Genomic DNA, 22,493 nt, shown 5'->3' with positions numbered 1-22,493 from the left:
TCCCCATAATAGTAATAATAATAATAAAATCCCTGAAGGTCAATGAAGTGAATGAAGCACACCAGGATTAAAGTAACTTTAGGTGCTGCAAAGATTCTGGGAAGGCAGAAAAGTCCAGAAGGCGCTGATATACTGTTTGCAGTAAAATGCAGGAGGTTAAAGCAAGGACGTTTGACATCACATTTCTCTTTAATTAGACAGGAGGGAAGCACAGGGCTGCAGTCTATCTGCTGTAGCAAGAACACAGAGAAGAGCCAAACAGCATCACCACATGAGAGGACGGGAGTAATGAATATCGGCTGCTCGGCTGCCACGTGGTTCTTTGACTTTTGGACACCACTTCTGTCTCTTCCTTTACTTAAAGCGTGTAAAATGATCCATGCTGCAGGACTTCCACTGTGTTACCCCTGTCTTACAGCAGTGGTCCTCGTGCTTTTTTTTTTTGTGACACCTTAAACCCAAGTCATATCTGCACTGTTGTATTCAACCACATGTGACCAGTTCAGCCCCTCATTTTTTTATTTTACTTAAGCCAAACATCCTGAAGAAAAATTGCAGTGATTTGCACGATAAATAAAAATCATGCACTCCTGCTAAAACTTTAAACTAAAGTTGGAAGTGATTTGAAATGTACAAGCAAAAATACACAAAACTAATATTACAAGGACTAAATACGTTTAAAATAGTAACGTGTTCATTACAGGAACAAACAGAAGTACAGTAAATAGTTCCTTTCAAAAGAGATATGTTAATTATTATAGTGAATGCTTATGGAACAATAATTATACCTGAATGAGCCAAATTTCTGAGACAATCTGTAAAGATTTCCAAAGAGAGAGCCAAACTATTCGGTTTAAAAAAAGGCTATTTTCAATACCAAACACACATTAACTCCTGATGTCAGCGGACTAGAATAAAATATTTTGTCATGTACTAAAATAAAATCTGTTAGGGCCGAGTGCTTCAGCCTCAGAGGCCTCAGGTGAAGGTAGTGCAAAGGAGCCGGACACCATTAACACCTACTAACATGTGATGGCTTCAGGTGTTTTTCTCCATCTGCCTGAAGAAGTAAGAGACTCTTTAGAAACAAAAGTTAGAGTCATATTTTTTTAGCAGCACATTTCACACTTGTTGCAGGGCGATTATGGTCTAGTCCACATTATCAGCCTCTTACTTCTTCACCGGAGCAACTTCTCAGTGAAAGAGAGCAAACTTTACAGCTGATCAGTTGGGGGTGGGGGGGTGTCCTCCTGCCATTGCTGATGTATTTGGAGGACAGCCAGTTCTGAATCAGTTCCAGCAAAAAGGAAAAAAAATGGTGTGGAGACAGAAGAGAAAGAGAAGAAGAAAGCAAGGTGGATGAGGGGGAAGGAAGAGAGAGGAATCTGCTGCAAACAGGGATTAAATCATATATCCTGAAATCAGTTTCACCTCCTCAACTCTGGCGTTCCCTGACCAGCTTTTAGGTTCAGACAACTGAGCCCAGCCTGAAAGTCTAAAAAAAGAACTGCTTCATTGCTCCTGGCAAAAGAATGAATTTTGTTTTTGTAAGTGTGAGTTTTCTTACTTTCTCACGAGTGGAGCCATTGATAAAACACTTTAAAAACCTGGAATCCCTGGTGTGATTTTTTTTTTTTTTTTTTTACTTCCACACTGGGTCAGTAATTAATAATAAAAATGGTGCCAGTAGAACAGCTGCCTCTGAGATCTGCTTGCTCCTCTCTGTCTGGGCTGTGCCATTCATGTCTTTGCAGTCAATTAAAGCTATATTGCTGCTGTGCGATCCGTCAATTAAGGAGCATACGAGCACAAAGCGATACTGTACAGTTTGACATTTTGAGGCTGCGCATTTTGATGTGATGTTAGGGTGGTCACACGTGTCCCACAATTAAGTGGTACAAAGTGCCGGGTTTAGAGGGGAAACATTCCCTGCCATCAGGTCTGTTAAACCCACAAACATGCGCGCGTGCACACACACACACGAGAAGAAAGACCTGTTTATGGCGCAGAGTGAGTAAATCACTGTGTCTGATATCTTCATTTGAGACAGGGGGCTGATCACTGCTCGTCCTGCTTGTTCCACATTAACTCATTATCACACGCGCTCACTCCATTAATTCTCTTGCTTTTATTAGCAGCAAGAGTGGATACACGCACGCACACGTATACGCACAGCGGGCCGGTGACAGGCACTGCCTCTACCTCATCTGACAGCTAATGGCTTCATTAGGAGCAGCGTGTTAATTGGCCGACTTTGGGGAGACGCTCGTTAATGAGGATAAATAGATTCACACCTGAGCGGGGCGCTACCCAGCCACAGCAGCACTGTGGGAACTCTGGAAGAGGAGCAAACGTGGGCTGCAGATATGACTGCATCGTTTTATTATGGGAGTAGAAGTCAGCGGAGCAGAGTCTTGTCCCGCTCTCCTCCTCTTCCTTCTTCTTTTCCTTCCTCCCAGCCTAAACACGGTGCTGTTTTCATTGCCAGGCAGACTTATTAACCGAGTGGTTGATTAGCACCAGGAGGCCAAAACAAAGAGCAGTATGTCAAAGCAATTAGCCCTACTGTTTACCTCTCAGCTCCCAGGCTGACTGCAAAATGCATCTAATCCAGGACAGAGAGCAGGAGAGGGAGGGAGCCCGTGGAGTCATCTCAGACAGTTGCAGAAAAAGGACAACAGCTGGTCCCTGGGCCAAAGTGTGTGTGCGTGTGTGTGTGTGTGTGTGTGTGTGTGTGCGTGCGCGCGCATTGATGCTCTTGCCTCAATCCATCTGCCTAGACCTCCATCCTCTGCTGTCTGGTCGTGACAGCTCTGACACGCAGACACGCACAAAGACGCGCACTTCTCCTTTACACACCGCTGGTTAAAGGAGCTCATATCCTCAGGGGAGCAGGGTTGGGAGTTGGTGCTGGTGGGGTAGTGGAGGGGGGACAGACAAAATGGAAGCAGGCGAGACTGTTCATTTACATAAGGGTAGGACAGATTCAACATGGGACGCTATGTGTTCAGCGCTCGTGGAACTTACCATGCACTGGACGGTAATACCACCTAGTGGTGGCTGGAACTCCCTGCATCTTACTGATGTTTGATGGGGGAGGAAACAAAGGGAAAGAAGCTGCCTGGGATGTGGCAGTTATTTTGAAAGAATCTGTTCACATAAGTTACAGAACAAATAAACCAAGAACTTTTTTTTTTCTTTAACCAAAGCTATTATAGATTATATTAGTCTGTTAAAGAGCAACTTTGGATCTGAAGCTGCACCACTAAACACTGAAACATTTACCACCATAGATTAAATAACACCTGACTGAGAGGCCTTTATACACGTTAATTCAGTGCATGTAGGCATTTAGACCTGATCAACCAAACAGAGGTCAGAGAATAACCAAACTGCTTCAAGCTGATAGGAAATCAACAGTAGCTCAAATGACTCATTACAACCACGGTACGCAGAAGAGCATCTCTGAATGCACATGTTGAACTTTGAAGCAGATGGGCTACAGCAGGTGACACTCCTGTCAGCTAAGAACAGGAAACTGAGGCTATAGTTTGTGCAGACTCACCAAAATTGGACAACACAAAACTGGAAACATGTTGCCTGATCTGATGAGTCTCCATTCTGCTGTCACATTCAGATGGTAGGGTCAGAATTTGGTATAAACAGCATGGATCCATCCTGCCTTGTACCAACAGTTCAGGCTGCTGGTGCTGGTGTGATGGTGTAGGGGTTATTTTCTTGGCACACTTTGGGCCCTTTAGTACCAACTGAGCACCATTTAAATGCCAAAGCCTGTCAGAGTATTGCTGCTGACCATGTCCATCCTTTAATGACCACAGTGTACCCATCTTCTAATGGCTGCTTCCAGCAGGACAACACGTCACTTAAATCATCTCAAACTGGTTTCTTGAATATGACAATGAATTCACTGCACTCAAATGGCATCCACAGTCACCAGATTGCAATCCAACAGAGCACCTTTGAGATGATGTTGTTGAACAGGAGGATCGGCATCACGGCTGACAAATCTGCAGCAGCTGTGAGACGCTATCGTGTCAATACGCACCAAAATCTCTGAGGAACGTTTCCAGCAACTTGTTGAAATCTTTGCCATGAGGAATGAGTTCTGAAGAGTGGGTCCATCCCAGTAGTAGCAAGGTGTACCCAATAAAGTGGCCAATGACTGACTGCTGTTCTGCTTTCCCTACTAAAGTATTCTAGCCAAGAAATCAGAAAGAAAACACATCCTAACTCACTCAAACTGAAGTGAACTCATCTTGGGAATACCTGAGCTGCTCCACTCACGAACAGGTTTGAATCATTTTTAACGTTTATTGCTTTTTGTTTGTTAAATCTGCCATCAATAAGCAGCACTCTGAACAAACCGGCTCGGACCACAGCGGGTGCATGTCAATAATGATCTTTAATGTCAATATATACAGAACTTGAAAGAAAAATAGAATCTTAAAAATCAAATGAAATAAATACAGTATCATACAATTTCCACAATGTCTTTTGAAGAGATATCCATGGAAATGTTTTTTTGTTTTTCATTTATTTGTTTTTTTTAAATTCAGCCCCTCTGGTTCGACAGGGTGTGTCCTATCCCCCCCTCAGAGAAATCCCTACAGCTCCCCCACATGCTCTTCATCTTCATTGTGTTCTATAGAGTTATATTATTTCTGCAAACATTTTCCTGTTACCACACTGTGTCACCTTCAATATCTAGAAACTATCTTTTGTCCGTCTGCAGCTTATTTACCTCTTTTTGATACACTGTTAGCATCACAAAGTAACATGAGTCAGACTGAGCGTTAGGGGGAAAGGAATACAGGATCTGTCCACACATGCGTTTGTTACCAAAAGTGCTGGTAAGTGATTTTGTTTCTGAGGAACCTTTTAACCCACTACAAGCAGCATCTTTTTTTTTTTTAATATATATTTTTATATATATATATATATTTCTTCTTTTTTTTTGTCTCAGAAAGGAAACGTTCTTACAAAGCACCTCAGTCAATATCATCTTGCCAGCACTCTCACACATCAATCATTACTTCACTTTGAAGAAAAGAAGTTAAAGAGAGCAAAAGCAAATGAAGGAAGAGGAGGATGGCAGAGTGAAGATGAAGAGCAGTGTGGAGGGGGGGGGTGGGGGTGGGCACAGTTTAACCAAAGCAGCTTTTAATCAGCCAATCACAGTGAAAGAAAACATCAGCTGGTGCGTTTCTTCCTTACATAAAAAGGAAGAAAGAATGAAAGGCGAGGAGGGTAAGTGCATATGAGAAGCTGTGGAAATAAATACAAGTCTGTCTCCCCAGCAGTAACAGAAACGAGGCTCCGCTGTTCCTCTTCGGCTGACTTCTGCAACGCAACCTCGTCCAGTGTGTGTGTGTGTGTGTGTGTGTGTGTCTATGTATGTACGCCAGGTGTGAGTGCAGATGTTGGGTGTATCAAATAAATAGATTTTTTTTTAAAAAAAGAAACCCTGGGAGACAGTAGTTCTGACTGGCCAAGACTTGAAGGTTTTCACGTCTTTTTTGTTTGCGTACGGGTCTGACAGTGAGATCAAAAACTGGAACTGGTGGGAGAGCAAAGTGGGTCTACATGTCTGTTGAGGTGAGTTTCTTCATGCTGCGTCTCTGGGCTAAACTGGATGCTGCCACAGGTTCCAATACCGGCTGACTCGTCTTCTGGCTCAGCGCTGAGTAGGTGGCCGCCATCGCTCCCTGATAAAACAAAGCGGACACATGGCTTTAAAGTTAAATTGGCTGTAACGCTGCAACTACATTATAACTACGTTACCAGATTGTTGCCGTGTGTTTGATTGTCGACCTTAAAGCAGAAGATTACAAGAGGGAGACAGGCCAGCTTGGTGGTACCAAATAAATCAAAGCTTCCATTCATGTAATGCTGATATCATCAAATAAACTCCTGCTTATTTGGGGGAAAAGTCATCGATTATTTTAATAATGCAACAGAAGCAGATCCAATAATGCTGAAAGGTACTGGGGCAACTAATTATTTTAGTAGCCAATTAAAGGTTTGCATTTAATATAAATCTGAGATATTTTCCTCATCATGTCAATCACATTTCCCCAGGTGTGTGAAATTCAGATGTTTTATCCAAGCCAATTCAACTGCAGTTCCTCGAGTGGCCACTTGAGAATGAGTTCCAAATGTGAGTGACTCTCCACAGACTCTCATATTAAAATGTCACTCTTTATGACAAAAATGAAAATATATAACCTTTTTTGGTTTAGGGCTTGAAGTTATGCATTATTAGGGGTGTGATCAGTTTGAGTGAAAGGCGGCTGCTGCTTCACGTTGTTTATCAGTTTTATTCTGTTCAGTTTTCATAAGCACATTATATTTTAACGCTAGCTTTCCTAGCTAAAGTTGACATCCCGCCAATGTCACAGTAATTACTGGATGCGCCTTGCCAGCCAAGGTAACCAAGCTAGCATTAGCTGACAACTCCCCAGATGTACCCTCTTGTCCAAATATGGTAAGCATTCATTTAAAATACAGACCACCAAAATGCCAAACGTGTGAAATGTAGTCCACAAAGCAATAAGGCGATGGCTCATTGGCCTCTTTCCATCTTTCACATACAGTCTATTTATTTATCTGGCAAACTAGCCAAAAGCAAAATATATTTAGAATACTCTTATTTGTATGTGAGTATACTAATATTTAATTCAAAAAGAAAAAAAAAAAAAAGAGGAGGCTGACAAAAAGTATCAAATATTGGCCATTTTTGCTTGAAATGTGACTCAAAGGCCTGAAAGGCTGAAAAGTGTTTCAGAAGTGCCCTTCGTTAACCTCTCCTCCTCCTCTTTTAGCTCGTTCCTCTCATTTCCTGTCAACCCTCTGCTATCTACATCAAATTATTTGTATATTTATTTTGGCAAGCAAAAATAAAAACAAGGCAGGCAGTTACTCAGACATAGATTCTACGAGTCCTTCACACCACATCCAGTGTTTCTGCAGCTGACTACCACTAACTGTATCCACACAGAAAAGGTGCTTAATTATTCAAAAAGGTCAGAGAAGTTAGATATTAGGCAGAATTATAATGCAATCAGCAGAGTTCATGGTGCACTTCCACCTACCTCATGTTAACTGAGCAGTCTGGAGACTTAAGGATTAACAAAGAATTCTCAGATTTTAGCACTGAAACCTGCTGCTAATCTGGTCCATCCCTTAATGGTGACATTATCACCGGATCAGGAAGTGCAAAAAAAAAAAATAAAATAAAAAAAAATAAAAAAAAGAGTCAGAAGCAAAATCCTGTGCATGGTGGCTGGCCTTTCATAGAGCTGCTGCTCTCTGAGATTAAGAGGTCAACTCAGCTGGGTCAAGTGCTTAGCACAGACGCTGCCCAGACAACCTGGCCTGCCCCTGTGTATCCAACCAAATTGGAGCATCCTCATTCTAGCAGAATAAGGGCAGAAATGATTGATCTCCCCAATCATTTGCCTTAGACCCACATCTGGTTTATGTCTTAAATCCAGAGATGGCTCCTAAACTTGGAAAACACTCCTACAATATACCAGAGCTGCTTAATCTATGGTTTGTTTTAAAACATCTGCTGAAAATTTATTTTTCCAAGTTGGCCTTTTCATAAATACTATAGTTCATAGGAGTACTTTAAACATTTTGGCTAGATACATGTGCATGTATGAATCCACACATTATGTGTTAATGTTATTAAGCTTTATCTACAGATTTTCTCTCATATATTAAGCATTTTATAGATAACATCATTATTATGACCTTGTCTGTAGGTGCTCTAAGACTGTATTCAGACCCAAATCAGATACAGGTCTGATTTTTTTTTTTGCAATGTGACCTGACCAAAGTGTCTTGTTGTAAGAGTCTGGTAGAAATACGTTGATAGACGTGGTCAAAAGCAGTCCTCAACATCCTGAAGCTTTGGAGGAAATCTGTTTGACTGAAGCCACTGACATCACGATCCGAACACTTTTGGCTCCAACTTTGCACCCACACACACACACACACACACACACACACACACACACACACACACACACACACGCGCCTCCATATACACAAGTATCAGCAGTGGCTCCACAAATAGCCACCACTAAAACATTGACTCTCCTTATACTCATGCTCAGCCTCCTCATCTGAGCATGAATTAATTTGTATCCACTGCACATCACCTCATACATGAAACCTTAAACTCCAACTTCAGTGGTTCTGTGTTTACATATAACTTTATATGCATGCGGGTCAGTCCAGGACTTCAACGGGTCACAGCGATATCTCACACATGGGCAAAATTATGAGCAGAGACAGGAAGTTTCATTCATTCGGTGCACCTGGGTGATGAGCTGAGGGTTGTTAACTGAGAAAAGTTCATTATGAACTTGCTGTGATTTTGTTTGGAACCTATAAATGAGGTTCTATTGACAATGTCCTTCCTTTATAAGAATGACGTGTCTGATAATATTCAGCTTTCTCTTTTGAAAACAATATTTCCAGCCACACGATCAGTCACTTCACGATTGTGTTTGTACCAACTGAACACCAAACACAATATATAGAAATATATATAATATGCAGACAAGAAAATCTTACAGGTATTAAGGACAGCACACACGTTTACGTGTTACTAATCATTAAATTGTTCCTGTATATTTATGTCTTTGTCAGCAGGATACAGTTGGATATACTCACTTTGACCAGGTGTGGTGCATCATGGCGTGTGAGCTGGAAGTGTGGTAGCGCATCTCTGCACGTGATCCAGGAATGCTTTAGAACCTGCTCTGCTGTGTATCGCTGGTGAGGGTCCACATGGAGCATATGGGACAGCAAATCCTGGAATATTAATACAAATAAAGATTTACAAAAGGTTTGAGGACACAAAATCACTATGAATTCATATTGTTATTAAAAAAAAAAAAAAAAAAAGTTTAATGCTCTGTCAACATTAGACACACACAAACAAAAATCACTTTAAAAGGAAGCCCAATCAAATCAATCTGGAACAAAGTGTCCGTGTACGTACCTTCGAGCTCTCTGACACAGTATCCCAGTTGCCACCTGTCAAAGAGAACTTTCCAGATCCTATCCGGAGAAGAATCTCTTCCGGTGTGTCATTTGGCCCATTAGCGAACGGTGTGTACCTGACAGAGATGGAAACAAAGCAGAGGTTAGGAAATGTATTATCATATTACATGCAGTGTTTAACTTTAGCCATAAAATCCACTACTTGACCTCCAGTTTGAGGCTTTACCCAAACAAAAGGCACAAGTGAAGTTAGTCATAGCTGAACTCGTTTAAAGGCATTTTTTTTGGGGGGGGGGGGGGGGGGGGGGGATGTTTCAAATTCAGTTTCCTATTGATAATTCCAAACCACTCCTGTGTGCAGTCTTACCCTGCCAACATTGTATACAACAAGACTCCAAGGCTCCATATATCACAGGCTGCATCATAACCTTGTCGCATTAGTACCTACGAAAGCAAAAAGGAGTTCAAACTATTAGATTCATCAACAAAGCAAATCATAGATGCTCTCTTTTTTTGCCTCGTTTCTGAATCCCATCTCCTCACGTCTCACTTTGCCTCTGCTTGCTTCCTGCTCACCTCTGGTGCCACAAAGTTGGCAGTGTAACAGGGGGTTAGGAGGAGGCCATTGCCTCCCCGAAGCTGCTTAGCGAATCCAAAGTCACAGATCCTGATGGAGTCGGGATTCCCCGAGTCGTCCATATACAGGATGTTGCTGGGCTTCAGGTCTCGGTGTACTACCTGAGGAGGACAAGGAGAAAATATCAGAAGAGATTTCTAATTTCATTCTGCCTTGTATGTGAGCCCAACTGATTTCTCACCCCTTGGCAGTGGAGGTAGTCAACAGTCTTGGTAATGGTGTAAAGAACAGCACTTGCTTCTCTCTCAGAGAAAAACTTCTGCCTGAGGATTCTATCCAGCAGCTCCCCTCCCTTCATCAGCTCTGTTACCAGGTATACATACCTGCCCTCATCATACACCTGGCAGAGAGACAGGGTAGCCTATCAGAATATACCTGCCAAAACTCAACTGTGTTGGAAAGCTCACACATAAAATGTTACTGACGTCTTTCAGGGTGATGATGTTGGGGTGCTGGCCATATCGCATCAGGATTTCAATCTCTTCAGAGGGGTCCCTCTTACTTTTGTCTATAATCTGAGTGACACAGAAACAGACAAAGGATTAATGATCAAACAACTAAGCTCAGCTGTGGAGTGTGTGTGTAGTTTTCAGCAGTTAAACGACTATCAGGGACTTTTGAGACACTAAAGGCATTTATGCAAACTCTGAAGCTGTGCTGCCATCTGCTGGTGTTGCATGAGCAACCAAATTTCATTTGCAATGTTTTCAGTGCCAAATGTATCAACTGTTCTTTTACTGGCCCGACCAAAAGGTGCAACACATGTGTGATTACACGCCAGCGGTGCCGCTTAGCGATCTTTAAACTTGAAGCCGCATGACGCTGCAATCCAAAGAAGTTGCAGTTTATATCCATGCCTGTCCAGGCATGAGAATACACACAGTGAAGGTTTTGAAGGAGGCTCCAAAGGAATAAACAGTGTCACTAATTCAAGCATCTGACATTCACATGTGAATGTGAGTAATGACATCACAGCTATACTGACCTATAACATTTTGGATATAAAATGTAATCAATCATTTTAGCCTATTAGGCATTTTTATTAAATTTTGTCATAATTACTGTGGGAATTCTTGTGGTCTGGCCAAAAACATGTTTTGGGGACACAGTGACTTTGACCACCAAATTCTAAAACAGTTCGTCTTTGACGCCAAGTGCACATTTGTGCTGCAATGTAAATGCAATTTCCTCAACGTGATCAACAGATACTGCGTTCATGAGAAACAGGCAACCTGAAAACACAGTGTTTCTGGTATTGATTCTTTAAGATGTTCAGAAGTCATAAGAAAATATAGCTGGTTACCTTCACAGCATAGTCCATGGCAGAGACTCGGTGTACACAGCGTTTACAAATAGAGTAGGAGCCAACCCCGATGTCCTCCTGCAGCTCGTACATGTCAGAGAACTTGGCTGAGCCTCCGTGCAACTGGAAAGGGCAGGAATCATTAACATTTACAGTGTGCTCTGCGACATTAAAAAAAAAAAAAAAAAGTTCCGGCACAGCATCACCTCGTGTCCTTCACGAGCGACGCTGAAGGATGCAAGTAACGCTTCAGCTTGTCTATGCAAGTCGACAAAGTGTATCAAATGTTAGAGCATCCTGGTAATTTGAATCCCACAAAGAACATTATGTCAGTGAAGATGACCTTTGGATAAAAATAAATAAAACTGAGTGCTTCATCTTTTTATCTCACACCTTGACCTTCGAAAAACAAATTTTCAGCAGGTCATCTGGACATCTGTGCCAAACTTAAAGAAACTGACCAGAGTGAAACGTCTGTGGTAATGCTCTAAATTTACACAGCTCTTTGCAGCAAACCCGCTGTCAAATTAACATTTGAGGGTGAAAGCAACTTAGTAATGTGCCTGTTTCTTTGTGTGTAGGTCAGCAACAGAACAGCCATTACAGGATAATTCTCGCTTTTTGGCTCCTAGACTCCTGCCACCAATCCAAACTATTCCCACTGCAATTACAGACAGCAGAAAGCAACTGTCTCAGCACCACGCCAATGATTGATCTGCCTTACTTTCAAATGAGTTATGTACACTGCTGCTTCTGCATTATGAAATTTATGTATGATTCAAAATAAGTCAGTATCCATTTAGAAATTCCTAGAGATAAACAGTTTCTCATGTGCATGGCTTCAGAAAAGAGAAAAAAAAAAAAATGTCTGCGTGAGCCTCATGTATGCAAGACAATACTGTAATAATTACCACATGCAAAGAGTGAGAGAAGGGCAAATACAAGGTTAAGATAAAGCATTTTCACCTGAACTATGGGGAGGATGCTGAGCAGCGGGGAGCTCTTGTTCTCATCCATGGGGGTCGGCGCAACAAAACTGAAGCCTTTGAAGAGCTGGTGTGCATTAGCACTGGGCGGGATACCTGGGGAGTCTAAATAAACCGCAATAAATCAGAATATAAACAGACTAACATGTAAACACCAGTAACATTTTGCAGTTGCAGTCAGTTGCTGTTGCCATGGCTTCAGGACTAGCTGTTGCTTGTAATCTCAAAAGCATGTGAGCAGAACGTGTGTGTGTGCGCGCGCGGGTGTGTAGGTGTACCTTTCGGCGTTTTAGCAGTGAACTCTGGGTCGAAGCAGAACGTGTCATCTGGTTTACCTGCTGCAGGCTTGAACGGGGGTTGGAGCTCTCTCCTGTACAGTTTCTGCAGGTACACAAAATGCAGAACACACACAGAAACATGTGAGAAATCAAACTATCACAGGCTATCTGGAGTGTGTGAACATATGTGTAATAGAGGCCAAGACCCCTCCCAGATTAACCCCCTCAAATCCCTCTACAGCTCAGTCCGGCCAATAGCATGCTGCCGGCTCTTAAACGCTCATGCAGGGCTATTAGTGCACTCACAGTGAGAATTGGACCTCTGCCCAGACTCACGCACACACAAACATGGATCCCGTGGCCAAGACTGATGGCCAGTAGTCACCAAGCCAAACGTTTGTTAGGTGTGAATCCTCAACAGAAGCTGGGGAGTTGTGTGTGTATGCGTGTGGGTGTGTGAAGAGAAGGAAAAAAAAAAAAAAAAAAGGAGTGAGATCTGCGTGTTTGGTGTGTGCACTCACATTCCAGTCGATGGTAGAAAAGAATGCATGGCGTTTGATCTCCTCCACGCCGTCGGGCCCGGCTCCTAAGGACACAGATCACTTTGGTTCAGTTAACCCGGCATGTTCGCTTTTATTGTTTTCAGATCAAGCACGTGCACATTTTTTAACCTCTCAGTTGATTTCAACACAGCGTTTAAGAGGATGCCAAAAAGTTAACCAGCTTTAGGTTTAGCGAATAATGCGACGTGATGCATCACTGTTCCTTACCTAGTCTGTTTGCAGGGTTACGTTTAAACAGCATTCTCAGCAAACTCTGGGCCTCCAAACTAAGGAACTGGGGCATTCCCAACTTAGCTCTGGAGGAGGGAGAACGGAGCAACAGGTGAATATGGGCAACAAGAAAAGTCACTGTTCAAAACTTGCCTGACACGCTTTGAGCAGCTTAATGATGTTGCTTAATGACTCACTTGAGAATCATGTTCATAGTCTCGTTGCGGTCTTTCCCTTGGAACGGTAATGTCCCTGTGAGCATTTCAAACTGCAAACACACAGTGGGAAGAAAAGACATAGGACATGCGTTTTCATAGAAATGCCATGGATAAAAAAATTTATATAGATATGAACTTTATTTAAATCAAGTGTCTATAGGTCTGTGTGAGTTTGTATACCATAAGTACTCCTAGAGACCACCAGTCCGCACTCTGCGTGTGTCCTCTCCTGTTGACCACCTCAGGGGCCATATACTCCACCGTACCACAGAAGGAATATGCCTTCTTATCAGCATCTACCGACTCTTTACTCAAACCAAAGTCTGTACAGCAGCATAGTAAAGTTGTAGGTTAGAAGAAATTACAGATTTATTACAAATGTTTTATTTACATTGCATTACTATAAAACTATTACTGTTAAATCTTAACACTAACGTAAAAAGTTACACAGTTGGTTGAAGGGCAAGACTGCAAAATAACAACAAAAAAACAAACAAACAAAGCATTTAAAAGTGTATGTATTTTAAAAAAACAACAAAAACAAGCTTGTGACAAATAGTTGCGCTGATGGTCGGTGATGTCGCGAATCGATGATGATCAAAGGGGTGGTGACAGCTCGCCAATCAAGGCAATTTTTAGCTCATTTCTTCATCGATCTATTAAGCTAATATCATTATTATGAGATTCATAATAAATTGAATCTTTCCCATTATAGTTTCATGCAGCATCTCTGCATGCTTTGAAATTAAGGAGTGGCTACACTGATCCATCATCATCAAATGAGAGGAAACAGGAGGATTATCTCGGACTGGTGGTTTGATTTTGACAGCAACATCGGGCATCTCTGCCAGTGAAAACTCTGCTGTGTGTGGAGAGGCCACAGGAGAGATATTTAGAGAGACGGGTGAGATACTTAGATATAAAAACAGACTGGCTGAGCTAGTAGGACTGCAGGCCTAAGCTTTAAAATGTATTATTTATTTATTTATTTTTTTTAAATGAATGTTTTAATAACATTCGTCCACTTATGTTGACTAAAATCATTTAATCATTTAATTATACATCAGTGTCTCTCTTGGTGTGTGTGTGTGTGTGTTTTGGCCACACACTGTATTATTTAACAGCACTACCCTAATGAGCGCATGTTTAAACCCCACTGCTGCCTCGTCTTGGCAGGGAGACCGCTGATCAATGCAATCAGACAGGCGGGCAGAACAGAATGATCCGATCACCCGACAGCAGTGGCAGATCTATTATTTTAAGTATGAACATCATATTTAACAGTTTAGCTGGATATTAGTTTATTTCATGATTCTCTATAGCCAAAAAAAAAAAAACGAAAAAAGAAAAACATACCTGTTAACTTTATGTGTCCAGCTTCATCAAGTAAGATGCTGAAAGACAAGAAGAGATTTTCCACAGAGGTGAGCTTTAATGTTAACGCAGCGGCTACATTCAAGTCATCTCACATCATGTGTTTTCTGCATAATGCTAACTTAAAGTGAGAGAGCGCTGAGGTGCTTAAAACATCTGGAAGGCTTCAAGTAGACGATCAGGCAAAGGAAGTTCAGAACGTTTGGAGTTCTTTTTCAGACTTTATTGTGACTTAATAGCAAATGGTGGCCGAGCGTTTTGATGACGACCGTATCAGAACGCTTATTCGCCGATGACTTCTTTCTCTATTTTAACTGTTATGTTAGCCTCCCAACAAGTGGCAAACATTGTATTGCATTTACAGTGACCTAAGCATGCTGTCAACTCAATAAATGTCCATTTTACGCCACCAGCCTCTCGTCTGCTCCGCTCCGCGTGTGAGAACGAGCAAAAAGGTGAAACAAAGAAGAAAACAGGAGAGAAACTAAAACTCAAACGGGAGCGACACGCAGTAAACACTCTCAAACTGAGCTGAAATGTTTATCATTTCACGCTCATTTTTAAATCTTAAATTATTTGAATTTGTGCATGTATTCATTAGTCACATTTTATTTTACATGGTTGTATAAAATAAAGTTTGTTATTGCTGTTAAAAAAAAAAAAAAGCAATTATTCTGAGTCTATTAGAGTTAATTCAACACTGGTATCAGATCATTAATCATATCAGCTGATAACCAGAGCTAATGTCCCTAAACAGGTGGCAGGACTTTAAAAAAAAAAAAAAGAAGAAAAAAGTTGCACTGGTACATCCCTAACAAATATAAATACCTTGTAAAAATATAGATCAAAGATAAAAATGGCTTTGTACTGGAAAATGTTTCTAATGAAACCAAAAGCAAGTGAGTTTTGCAGTTCCCTTCTCTTGTGCGGGGATGAGAGGCCAAAAGGGGAAGGTGAGGTCTCTGATTCTTACTTCTCTGGCTTGAGATCTCTGTAAACTATGCCCAGGTTGTGCAGATGGTCGAGGGCCAGGGCCAGCTCTGCAAGGTAGAATTTCACATCTTCCTCTGTAAACATAACCTGATAAGAACTGGACAAATTTACTCTCTGAACTCTGAAAAGAAGAAAAATTCAGAAGCAGCAAAGGAAACAAAAAAACAAAAAAAACAAAAGAAAAACCCACAACCTAATATTAAGCTTCAGTTACCAAAACAGAGAAAAGAGTATTATTGTTATTGTCACAACAACATCAACATTTCAAATACGTTACAGGATTCAGCAAGCTGTTGATCTGACACTGCTGGCAGCTATCGCTTTAGTTCTGAGACATGCTTTCAACAAAGGTCTATCTAGAGAACAATCACACATTGTTTGAGTGCCGTGAAAGCATCTGAAAAGAGCTGAGCTGGGAATCTAACTGACAAGCAGCTGATGATGAAAAAAGGCGAATAAAGATTCCAAGAAAAAGCACTTGCGTTTCCACGAGGAATTCAAGTCATAATTTGCATAAAAAGCAAACAGAAGATATTAGAGACAAATGACTTGGCATATTTATGCTCTTTTAAAATAAATAAATTACTCCTGCATACTCAACTTGCACCTGTTCCATTTGTTACTGTCATCTTTACATTTCCTTAGGGTTTAAAAATTAACATTTTGGCATCTCTAGCTCTGATTTTCACAAACAGAGACTAACAGGGATTTTTTTTTTTTTTAAAAGAACATTCTATAATTTTTTTTTCAAATAATAAAACAACAACAAACACAATAAAGAGAAGAACAAGCTTAAGGCATAATGACGTGTAAGACAACAGAATGTCGGCTTACCTCTTTGGATAAGCGAGTGAATACATCCCCTCCCCTGAGAAAGTCCAGTATTAAATACAGTTTCCCTTCTGTCTGAAAGGCTGTGGAGGCAGGATAAATAAAATTACCCACAAGCCAAATGTATTCTGATTTATCAGAGATATTCAAGTGTCAAATCCTGTTAAAGAACCGAAGCATTCAAAAATATCTAGTTAAATGAAGGTTAAAAGATATTTCTGACTGACACACCATGCGCGTGAGCAGCTTACCGCATGTTAAACCTAACCCGAATGTATTCTGTATGATCACACAGTTACATCCACATGAAGGAAATCTGATGTTGCAGTAACAATCAATTCTGTGAACTGGTTTTTCTGGAGCAGTATGCGAAAACATATATGAACACATGGCTCTAATTATACATAAATGCTTAAAAATTATACATCCACTTATTATTCAGTGCTGCTCTAAGTTCCAAAATGATGTAGGTGATCATGATCGACTTCAGCAGTTTGCTTCATGTCACTCACTGCTATTGAGTCGGTGAGTCCAAGAAGCTCAGTGGGTCTGCACGAGTCACGAATGCCTCCTGAAGCCACTTCTAAAGACTTTCATTGTCTAAGATACTCAGTTTAAAATGAAGTGTAGCCACTTTGTCAGTTTCCACACATACACTGCAGCCCTGAACTATTCCAGACATCACCCAACAGACCTGCGTGCGAGAATGCAAATGCGGTCAGACCGGGCATTAGCCGGTCTTTAACCTGATAGCTCCCTACTACAAAGTCTCTGATGTCAAATTACGCAGATGTGTGAGCAGCGCAGCTCTCTGTCAGGTGCATTCACCTAGCGAGTGGGCGTCATGTTTACGGCCTTCAGCATGCTCCATCAAGGCAGCGCCCTCGCATAAACAACACTGAGTCTTTCCGGTAGTGTTAAATGCATGTGAAGTAGAACCTTTCCTTGTTTGTGCTAAATGTGAGAAAAGGACAAGTGTCGAATATATCCTGACTAGTTCTTCTGAAATTTTCTGAAGTATATGTTAAAAATGGCAACACCGTCACCCTCAGCTCACAGGAAGCTGGCTCAGATGTTCAGGAACAATCCAGAAATCACCAAAAGGCAAAGGCCTGCCATGGAGTAGAAGCGGCTGGAAGACCAGGTTCAGTAACTACTGTCATGCATGTTTTACAGTGCCATGTACTGACAGGCTAACTTTCAAGAAAGAAGCTCCCCGCTCCAGAAATCCACACCTTCAAGCTCAACTACACTAACAAAGAACAAAACGCACTGCAGGAATGTTATTTGGCCAGCAAAGAAACAATAATTACATTGTTTGGCTGCAGTTACCACAACAGTAAAGGTGCAACTTTCAGCTCAGAGCACTGCAGTACCAGTTTCACTGGTACATCGCACAAAGGGGATAGAATTAAGGAGGACTGCTGCATAACTTCAAAACTATCAGCTAGAGCAGGGGTGGGCAATTCCAGGCCTCGAGGGCCGGTGTCCTGCAGGTTTTAGATGTGTTCCTGATCCAACACACCTGAATCACATATAGAAGTCATTAGCAGAATTCTGGAGAACTTGACTGCATACTGAGGAGGTAATTCAGCCATTTGATTCAGGTGTGTTGGCTCAGGAACACATCTAAAACCTGCAGGACACCAGCCCTCGAGGCCTGGAGTTGCCCACCCCTGAGCTAGAGTCTTGAAACTTAAACACAACTTGATGTTCCAATAGGACAGTGACGCCCTTAAAGAGAGCAATGCTGATTAGGAAACAGATAAATTGCCTAATGTTAAGCTTTTGGAATGGCCTCTCCCTTTTTTATGAAAAAAATAAAATAAAATAATTTGTGCACCATATGTTGCTTTTTCTAACTTTCACAGATGTATGCAATTATTCTGCCCCAGAAAAACAGCTCAAAGAAATCACTGAAAGCCTGATATTTCCATGATGCTTATGTCCTTGATGAGTGTCTCTAAATGTTCAAAACTGTATATAATAATACACATATACAGTATTTATAATACTATGTACGTGTTTCTCTTACCGTAGTGCAATTTCACTATGAAGGGATGATTGACTTCCACTAAAATGTCTCTTTCCATCTTAGTGCGAACTCTGTCCCTGACTGGAGAGATAGAGTGGGAAGAAAGGAGGCAATACAAAAAGAAATTCAGCACTGTGGACAGACAATACTGGTGCTGTTTAGTGCTGATGTAGAATAAAAATATGGCATTACCTTTCAAAGATGCCTTTTTTAGAACTTTCATTGCATATAACTGACCAGCATCTGGACCCATAATCTTCCTGACAAGAAATACCTGAGAGAAGGAGACAGAATTTCAGACAGATACGAGCGCAGGCACTGACAAACCACTCGGCTGGTCTCCCGAGTTCTCTCACCTTGCCGAAAGAGCCCTGGCCGAGGACTTTTAGCAGTTCAAACTGAGATGGATCAGCTTTCTCACAGCCTTCTTTTACATGGTGGGTGATAGGAATCTCCTTATATGTCCCATCATCCTACACAGACATTATCAGAATGAGATAGACACACAAGGCAACGGGTAGGTCACCCTGTATGCACACAAACACCGAGACTTAACGCCCAGCTTTACTTACACAGTTTGAGAAAGACTCTCCCTCCTCCATAGGCTCATCCATGATCTGATGTCCATTGACCTGCAGCCAAAGCAACAAATCTGATCAGAGTCGTCGTCAACAGCAGTAAGCACTTTCACAAAGCTTATTCATCCTTGTTTTTAGCTGAGCAGGACTATGACTGCAGCTGCTGCTGCACGCCCACATGTATGATGGAAGATTCAACAGATGAATTAGATGAGTCACACACGAAATAACACAGCACTTTCACTTTTCCTGCTCAAGTTCTGTGTGTTGTCAAACAGTATGGAGTCCATACTTTAATCCTGTCCAGCTGTCCAGGCCTTATCCTGTCCCTATAAAGCCCTTCATTATTAGCATTCTAGCTTAATCCCTAGCAAGAGCAAAAACAACATGTCCGACAGGCTCCAAGAGTCAGATATTTGCTGGAGTTACAGCCAGCATTCAAGCCTCTTGAGGACATAATAGATTCTAATTCTTTTAGGGTTTCTAGCTGATGATGCTGGTAAATGCATGCTTTAAACGACCACAGACCGCATTTAAAAAGCCTTTTTTGTTCACTGTATACAGCCACACACTAATGATATTGTCAAAAGAGGAATGTCGGATATCTCAGCATCCGCAAGTCAAACAACGGACCACAATAACATTATCCAGGTCTGAGTATTTCAGTTCTGGGCTGAAGCTCTGCCTGCATTATGTATTCAGTCCAGTGTGTTTGTGTGTGTCGAATTCCATCAAGCCTCTGAAGAGGGGTATGAGTCATAGCACTACGCAAACCCACTCAGTGGGTGGAGCCACCAACATACACTCATGTACATCCACAGAACGGAGGCCAGCAAACCACTTTCCAATATCTCTGTGCTACAGAATTAACACTGACAACAAAAAACATATTTAATTCTGACAAGATAGATGCTGCAAAGGCCGAAACAACACCGAATAAACTTGAAAGTGAATGCCTTGGTGCATCTGTGAAGGGTAACATCTGAGCTGGCCAAAGCCAGGGCAGAACTTGTCATAATTCACACATGCATTTTCACTCCCACCTTTGCTGTGGCTCATCACAGCCTGTAACCGAGTGCAGCCTACACTCGCAGTGCAACCAGGCCAGCCTTTTTCAGCCATCTGATGTCTGACAGTCCTACATATTATAATTTCACATACACTGATATGGCATACAAGGGTTTGGCCAAAAATAAAATAAATAAACTTTTATTAATCATTATGATGATGATGATGATGATGATGATGAGTGAGAACTGATACAATGTGGATTAAAGCAACCAGCATCACCACTGGCCCAGTTTAGGTAGCTGATGTGTACTTCTGTAATCTTACAGCCTTGAAAGTTGCAGCTTACAGTAAACAGCAAATTCAGGTGTTTATCTGCAGTAAGAGTTGAAAAACATTTCACATACATACATGATAATAATCGGACCATGACACTGAATAAGTTATTATTAAACTATTACAGAAAGGTTAACAGAAAGTGTAAGAAACGAAGAACGGATTGGATCACAAGAGGACGTTTCAGTAACTTTCTGTTGCCTTTACGACAGTCTCAGGAGTCTGCCAGACCGACTTTTTAGACTGTAGACGCGAAAGACTGCAAAGAATCCCAGAAATGAGGTTTAGGATGCCAGGTTGGCTTAGCTGGAAACGAAAACCTTATTATGGAGCCCCTGCAAAAGCAAACCGAACCCTTCCACAGCTGTCACACAACTGCGTTTCGGGATGTCTTTGCAAAAGGTATCTGAAGTCTGAAGGTGACAACTAATGCGGCCCCATATTGTGTCATTTTCAGTCACAGCGTCACTTTATTAATCTGTTAGGCTATTGTTAAATGTCTTGTGTACTTTTTAAGTCAAATTATAACGAATAAAGCAGCGCACAGACCGATTTTTAAAGTTATTAACAGCATCACTAATTCACAAGTGCTGCTGAGAAGCCAACCCTCGGCAGTAAACACGAGTGAGCACTTTAACCCAGCCAATGATAAACTTTAAACAAAACTGCCGTGGCTGAAATCATGCATTGCCCAACTACACAAGCGAAACACTTAAGCAGCCCTTTATTACTTAAGCGGTAGAGGTTGGATACCAACTTGTCTCCAAGTTTTCACGCCTGCAAGCTGGCAGCTACCAAGCTAACTACATGCTAATGCTACAAGCGCTAAGCTAGCTAGGAGGTAAACTCCTCTTGAGAAGTGTAAATAACAATAAAAAAAGATAAGAGCCGGCCACCTGTCATTGGATAAAAACACTAGTCCCGGTGCGGAATGGTGAGCCGTGGGGAAATACTGGACGAGTAAGTATCAAAGTGATAAAACCAGTGCAGAGCAATAAAAACAAACATCCAACCAGCTGTTAGCATGAGCTAGCGTGTTAGCATGCATCACGGTGCGCTGCAGGTCGTGACGCGAATTCAAGCTCCGCCGAGCCAAGCAGGGCGAGCTAACTTAACGGGACACCGCGAAACCAGAAACGGCGCAGCGCAATTAACATGCAAAACACGCATTTGTCAACTCACCTCACTACTAACGCTGTTTACCTCCATCTTGTACCAGGATTCCTCTCTAAGTCTAAGGCATCGTAGTCCACCTAGACCCCCGCTCCACGTTGCATGTCTTTCCCCCCGCTGTGGAAGTCCGGCTTTTTCTGCTTTGACGTTCCGACGCAGGCTGTGGAACCGCGGGCCGCTTTGAGGGATAGGATTGGAGGGTCGGTGCGGGGGAACAGTCCGATGTTGATGACTGGATCACACGCTCGCCGAAAGCACCGCTACCCTGCCATAGATGCGAATATGGCGGCTACCGTGGTACCTGATCGTCAGTGAATGGGACTTTATTGACGTATTTATGACGCAATTCAGTTAAGGATTTCCCCCGTCCAAACCAAAGCAGCAGGTCTCGAGATAGAGAGGAGGGAGAGTGGACGTGGTGGCGCGGGGACCTGATGCTGTGTGTGACATACACACATCCGGTTGAAGGACCATTTGCTTGCGACCGAAATAGTTAGTCAGTGACTGTGGCAGGCAATGAGTTATTTATTTTATTATTTTTTGCTTGTTTCTTATCGTTGATGAAAGATTAAATTAAAGCGCAGAAAACAAATCTAAGTTTGCGATCTTAACAGTGTAAGCTGAATGCTTTAAAGCCACTGTTTCATAAGCCTGTCCATCCCTAGTTCAAGTGCATATAAGAGGCTTAACGCTCTCCACTTTCTCTGCAGCTTTCTGCCACCCACAAGCTCAAAATGTTTGTGTAGTAAGGGACTAGATGCATAGATTCTGTATCTATTCCTATACATATTTGGCCACTAATGCTGCCTTGTACAAATCAGGGCACAGTAGGTCACAACTGACATACAAATCTCCTAACAAATACAACATTTACCGTCAGTTACCATATTTTATAATCCATGGTGCTCCAGTAGCACTGTGCCCAACTGCAGCC

General features: G+C 41.9%; 1 protein-coding gene across 2 annotated transcripts; it reads right to left on the bottom strand.

The window, feature by feature from the left end:
* Positions 1–4,404: 4,404 nt before the first annotated feature.
* On the bottom strand, positions 4,405–21,969 carry rps6kal (ribosomal protein S6 kinase a, like). 2 transcript variants are annotated; one of them, XM_030740223.1, is made up of 22 exons: positions 21,569–21,969; positions 19,037–19,096; positions 18,821–18,937; positions 18,657–18,738; positions 18,465–18,545; positions 16,433–16,512; positions 15,579–15,685; positions 14,588–14,625; positions 13,412–13,554; positions 13,211–13,281; positions 13,011–13,099; positions 12,762–12,826; positions 12,241–12,343; positions 11,943–12,067; positions 10,977–11,099; positions 10,099–10,188; positions 9,855–10,013; positions 9,613–9,774; positions 9,404–9,480; positions 9,035–9,152; positions 8,704–8,844; positions 4,405–5,726 (listed from the first exon to the last, which is right to left on the bottom strand). In XM_030740223.1, the coding sequence occupies exons 1-22, from the start codon at positions 21,593–21,595 to the stop codon at positions 5,601–5,603; spliced, it is 2,184 nt and encodes a 727-aa protein (XP_030596083.1). In that variant the 5' UTR covers positions 21,596–21,969; the 3' UTR covers positions 4,405–5,600. The 2 variants fall into 2 exon arrangements, with proteins under 2 accessions (XP_030596083.1, XP_030596084.1); XM_030740224.1 differs by lacking the exon at positions 21,569–21,969 and adding an exon at positions 21,283–21,415.
* Positions 21,970–22,493: the final 524 nt, after the last annotated feature.

Source organism: Archocentrus centrarchus, chromosome 10 (assembly GCF_007364275.1).
Source record: "Archocentrus centrarchus isolate MPI-CPG fArcCen1 chromosome 10, fArcCen1, whole genome shotgun sequence".
Lineage (NCBI taxonomy): Eukaryota > Metazoa > Chordata > Actinopteri > Cichliformes > Cichlidae > Archocentrus > Archocentrus centrarchus.
The sequence above is the reverse complement of the archived record's forward strand: the minus strand, read 5'-3'. Positions and strand labels throughout refer to the sequence as shown.